The 5,807-nt window shown below is 42.7% G+C and overlaps 1 protein-coding gene across 1 annotated transcript; it reads left to right on the forward strand.

Annotated features, from left to right (window-relative positions):
• The first annotated feature begins 258 nt into the window (after nt 1-258).
• LOC147905928 (protein ANTAGONIST OF LIKE HETEROCHROMATIN PROTEIN 1-like) lies at nt 259-2,430 on the forward strand. Its single transcript, XM_087375680.1, has one exon. It carries the CDS (start codon nt 492-494, stop codon nt 1,995-1,997), a length of 1,506 nt encoding a protein of 501 aa, XP_087231806.1. The 5' UTR covers nt 259-491; the 3' UTR covers nt 1,998-2,430.
• The last annotated feature ends 3,377 nt before the right edge of the window (nt 2,431-5,807 follow it).

Below are 5,807 nucleotides of genomic sequence, written 5' to 3' on the forward strand. Positions count from 1 at the left end.
GTAAAAACACCACCGGAAACTCTAGCAATTCCAAACCAAGAAAATGACTCGGGATGCATTTACCCATCAACACGTGCTGACACGTTGCCAAAACTCCTCACGCATTTACCAACACCACGGCACGAGTAATTTGCAGTAATTACTATGCGACCCGCTCCCTCTGGCCCTCGACAGCCGGGAAAGGGCCTTAGTCGCCCTTTTCCGGCCTTAAGACCATGGTAAAACTCTTGTACCTCATGTGCTTGGAGTGGCCTTTAATTGTTGTTGTTCTTCTTCTTGTGTATCATGATCATCATCATCTTTTTCTTCTCTTCTTTGTCACTTCTATCATCTTCTTTTTCTTCTTCTTCTTGTTCATCTTCTTCACAGAATCAGCAGCTCTGCAAGCATCCTTTGCCACAATCCTCCTCCTCCTCCTCCTCCTCGTCCTTCCTTATAAAAGCGTCAAATTTACCTGTTCAAGCATCACTCTGATCTATCTCGCCATTACCATGCCTTCCAAACGAGCTAAATTTGCCCACCATAGCCCCGAGGAGACCACTGAGGAGGACGAGGATCCTCATCCTCATCCTCAGCCCGAGCCCCAACCCCAGCAACCCCCGCAGGAGCAGCAGGACGCCCCCGAGGACGAGGATGAAGAAGAGACCGAAGAGCTTGACCGCAAAAAGCAGCTCGCCACCCTCATGTGCTTCTCCTCCCTCCAGACCCTCCTCGCCATGGAGCTCTGCCGAGACACCACCCCTCCCCCCGACGAGATCTACTCCGAGGGCACTTCCTTGGTGCCCATTGCCTTCCTCAAGCTCATGCTGCTCGCCGCTACCAGCCTCATGCAGGACGAAGGCCGGCAGTGCTGGAAGCTGGAACGCCAAGGATCGGAATGGACGCGGATCGAGCGAGGGGTTGGCTCAATTGATGCTGCCACAAGAGACTGCATCTGGCGCAGGAAGTACAGTATGTCCTATGCTTGCTTCCTTTACGTCGTAGAAGAGCTCCGCCCATTCATTCAATCTGAGAGCAAGTTCTTTGTCAGGGCACCTCTTGAGGTTGAACGTGCCGTGGCCATGGTTCTCTACAGGCTTGCACATGGTCTCAGTGCTCGCGAGGTTGCAGAGAAGTACAATGTTGGAGCTTCCACTGTTGGGAAGTACACACTCATCATCGCCTCGGCACTCGCCGAGGCTAATAAGCTTTACGGTCGATACATTACAATCCCAACAGGTGATCGGATGGCTAGAATCATTTCGCAGTTTGAGCAGCTGACTAATATTTCTAACATGTGTGGCGCCATCGACGGAACCCACATCAAACTATACTTCAAGCCTGCAAAATGGTATACTCCCTCCGCGTATAGGAGTCCATACAAGTTTCACTCCATTCTTCTGCAAGGAGTCTGTGATGCAAACAAGCTGTTCTGGGATGTCTGCTGTATGGCTCCTGGAGGAGCTCACGATGCCTCACATTTCATGACAAGCAATCTGTATCAGAAAATAAAGGACGGGGTGTGCTTGCAGCAGCCTGTCATGACATTGGAGGGTAGAGAAGTGTCTCCTTACATGGTTGGGGACAGTGCTTATCCAATTCGGCCTTTCTGCATGAAACCCTTTGACAATGATGATGCCCTGAGAAAGGCCTTTGATGAGCAGCTTAGGAAGGGCTTGGCCTGCATCGAGGGTGCATATGCAATCCTCAAAACCAAATGGCGAATCCTCAAATGCATGAACGTACATTTGATGCACGCCCCTCAGATTGCAGTGGCTTGTTGCGTGCTGCATAACATCTGCCAACTTTGGGGAGAACCAGAACCTGAGCAGCGTCAAGTGGAGACGCATCATAATAATCACAGCAAAGGATCTTCTTCCGTCTATGAAGTTGATGAGACTGCAAGAGCGGCTGGGGAGGCAATTAGGGAGGCCCTTTTCAGAGATTGGGTTAAGAGGAGCCTAGACAACTCTTTTGTACCATTCGACCATGAAAGTATGTTCAGTGGTCAGAGTTAGTCCAGAGGTTTCAATGGCACTTGTTTTCGGTGTGGGGGTAGGAAAGGTCAATTTTCATTGGACGAAATGTGTCTGGTCTGGATAGTGGAAGATTTTGAAGATGGGTCTGCCTACCTGGCTGTTCCTCTGGGTGATGAAAATCTCTTCCCATACGGCAACGTTTATTCGAGTGATCCTTTTTAAGAAAGTGTTGGTAAAGAATTGTATACTTTAGTTACGGTATACCATTTTAGGGCTATTACAATTTCCTTTTAAAACCTCAGAGAAATTCTCTTGAAAATCTGCCAGTGCCCATGAGCAGTTGTGCTGGTACTGCTAAACTGACAAGGGGAAAAAAGTTGTAAGAAGCCAGCCTCAAGTTCTTTCTTCGTTCTAAAATAGAGTCGTCCCCTCTTTTTGTCATGTTTTCTTTTTTGGAACCACAATTTTCTATTACTGTATGTGGCAGTGCTGGTTTAATATCAGTCAGATGCAAATAAGTAATTGTAGTATCCAAATTCAGCCTGCCTCATAGTATCATCATACGATTTTTTCCTGAGTTTCTTCTCGCTCAATTTAAGATTTATGTGAGATTTGCATGTATGACATTAAATCACAACATCTTTACAGAGCTTTTTTTATAATCCTGTTAGCTGATTGTAGGTTTTCTATTTGGAAGGAACCTTGACTGTCGAATTTGCATATTAGATGCCGTAGAATTACGCCCCTAAAAGGATATTTAAGCACAGGCTGATGACCCCTTGACACAATTAGACACAGTGCTAGGGCCTGAGCTTCACTAGTCTGAGCTCAGCTTTAAAACAAGGTACATGACGTTGAATAGGCAGAAGCGGACTGGTCTTCTGATTGAAAGCTCGGCAATAAAGCAGGTGAAACCTTACGTGGCATTGAGTGTAAGGGCTGAAAGCACTGCTGTTCCAGCCTAGACCAACTTCAAAATGGGTATGAGGTTGAGGTGTTGATTTCCCACACTTCATCATACATAAGCACCTAGTGCTTCTTCCCTGCTTGTGAGGTATTGATAGCGGTTGAAGAGGAATCTACACGTCTGACCCCTTGGACGAAGGTCACAGCTTTGATTTTGGAACAAGTCATCTATACGAAAAACAAACAGGTTACTTCACTGGCATTTACAAGCTGTAATGTTCCGAAATAGCTTTACGGTATGCGTTTCCACCCTTTACTTCAGTAGCGAGACGTTTAACACACGTTTAGACCATTTTGATATGCAGTATGGGAGGATGTAGTGAGAAGCGAGTGTAATGTTCCGAAATAGCTTTACGGTAAGCGTTTCCACCCTTTACTTCAGTAGCGAGACGTTTAACACACGTTTAGACCATTTTGATATGCTGTATGGGAGGATGTAGTGAGAAGCGAGTGTGCAGAGTTTACAAAAAATCAGAGTTTAAGGTTGGCGCAGGATGCTTCAAAGGAGAACATTTACGTCTTCGAATCGTTTGGTGTGGCACACAATTCTGACTGAATTGATGTGTTTGAGTTCCTGGGGGTCCTAGAAAAGGCTCTCTTGCCATGATGGAAGGATGTGCCATTGCTGGAGCCTATGGGGAATGAAAAGGCCAGAGTGGCATTCGGCATCAGTATTTTGTTGACATAAAAAATCGGGCTTGTCCTTTTCCAGTTACTCTAGAAAACTTTAAATTCGGATGGACGGTGCCAGGAGCATGCGAATGTATCTCTGCATGGAACTTGCCATGTTGAGACGAGGAAGCTGAAATGTCTTATTTTAGGCGAAGTTGGTGTGTGCATTTATTGTACAGGTCGCACTAGCTGTGGACGATGATGAAAGTGCCAGGAGCTCATGAATGTATCTCAGCAGAGAACTTGCTATGTTGTATGTGTGCATTTACAGGGTGATGAGTTTGTAAGATAGCAAGTGCAGATGAGAGGCGTTTGTGTCAGCCCTCAAAACAAGACAAAAATTATGAACTTTTCCTGTAATGTCCCACATTTTAGGCAGTAATTTTTAAAACTGGAAAAGCCAAGCTGTAGCAAGGTGGCTTGGTGGAATGTATGGTTCATTAGCTATATTCATTCACAATCAAAATAATTGGTAAAATTCTGCAAATTAATGCTAAACTTTGTTTTACGATTGATTCAGCTTGTTGGGTTTTGTTCAAAACTATGCAATTACTTTGGTTGTTTATATGTGAGTGGGGACATCAGAGCCCACATATAGGCGTAGGTAATGCTCTTAAGGAATCCTGTGAAGCATAAATATTATCTCTCTCCCATTCCTACATGAGAGAGAGAGAGAGAGAGAGAGAGAGAGAGAGATTGATTTAATTCCTGTTTTTGGGTCAATTTGTTTCTTGATTTGCTCGTTTATTTTTGCTTAGTCACCTTCTTTCTTTCTTCTTTATTTCTTGTTTTCTTTATCTCGCTCTCTTTTTTTTGGGGACATATTTTAGCAAGCATCGTGTTTGCCCAAGAGACTCTGCGGGTCTTTAGAAACCTAGATAAGTTGCTTATGCTTGGGCACTGATGACGACATAATTGTTGCTTTGCTTGCTTAGTATGTGTTCCTTTTGTTTTTTAAAATTTTCTGGTTACCTCTTTTTTCTTCTCTTTTATATTTTGTGTAGATTTTTGGACTTTAGAACAATAAAAAATCTTAATTTGTACGATTGGATATATTCTAGTTTGGCAAAGGTGTGTTTTTCTATCACCTTAGCAGACATGCAAATTCTTTAAATTTTCGTCCAAGTGGTGATTAGTTGTTCAACTACATCGAATTATCTTACGTGGGTGCAGAAGCCCTAGTAGTTAAAAATTCTCAAGTATTGTTGTTACTATTATTTTTAATTTGTTTCATTTTGATTAATCTTATATTTTTATTTTTCATTGTTGCTTATTGTTTTTGTTGCTCTCAAGAGCTTTTTGTGATCCTTTTGTTTATTTCAACGTTCATTTCTCATTTCTTGTCTTTGGTATTGTTGTTCTCTTCTCTTAATTTTTATTTTATCTTCCTCTTCTCTTTCTCTTTTTTGGTGCTTTTAGGATGAAAAAGCTCTTACAGCCTTGGGGCCCTAGCTAACCCTACCTGCGACAATCGCTAGTTTGGGGGGTATATTGGCTTAGTGGTACATGCTATGATGAATTTGCCCTTTGGAAACCAATAGGGCGATTTCCTAGGTCGTCATTTGACTCTTGTGATGTACCCTTGTAGTAGTAAGGGAGGAGTAACCTTGGGACGAGTAACGATTGTGCAAGCAAGCCTCCCCCCTTAAATACTAGTCTCACTCCTGCTAGAGTTAGGGGATATAGTAAGGGAGAAACTACCTTGGGATGGGCAAGGACATTGCAAGCAAGTTCCCCAATGTTGGATCGCCTGACCTCACCGAACAACATCGGAAAGGCTAGTGATGGTCTTGTCTCTTTGGTAGGTGATTTAGTTGGGTCTAGCTCAGTAAATCAAAACAAAAAAATTAGAAGAAACATACATAGAGAAAGGTTTGATTTGTTAGCTACGTCAAGCATGAATTAATCTTCATGATTTTTGGGGGGGTTTGATTTTTTAGTGAGCTTTTTGTCACGAGCTTTTTATGAAAGTTAATAAAATTTGTGAGTTTTTTTGGCATCCCCCTTCTACACATACAAATCCCAGAGATATTTTATTGGTATATTTAATGAAATTTCAATAAACGTTGATGTAATGTTTTTTAAACATAAATCTCAATGCACCATGACCATTACTGTCACTCTTAAGTAGTGTATAATGTTTTCAGAAAAAGATATAGATTAGCAACAAAATTCTCATTAAATTAAAATTTTCCATTTAATGAGGGTTGT

Source organism: Dipteris shenzhenensis, chromosome 1 (assembly GCF_047967505.1).
Source record: "Dipteris shenzhenensis isolate YYH24624 ecotype China chromosome 1, Dip_SZ_1.0, whole genome shotgun sequence".
Taxonomy (NCBI): domain Eukaryota; kingdom Viridiplantae; phylum Streptophyta; class Polypodiopsida; order Gleicheniales; family Dipteridaceae; genus Dipteris; species Dipteris shenzhenensis.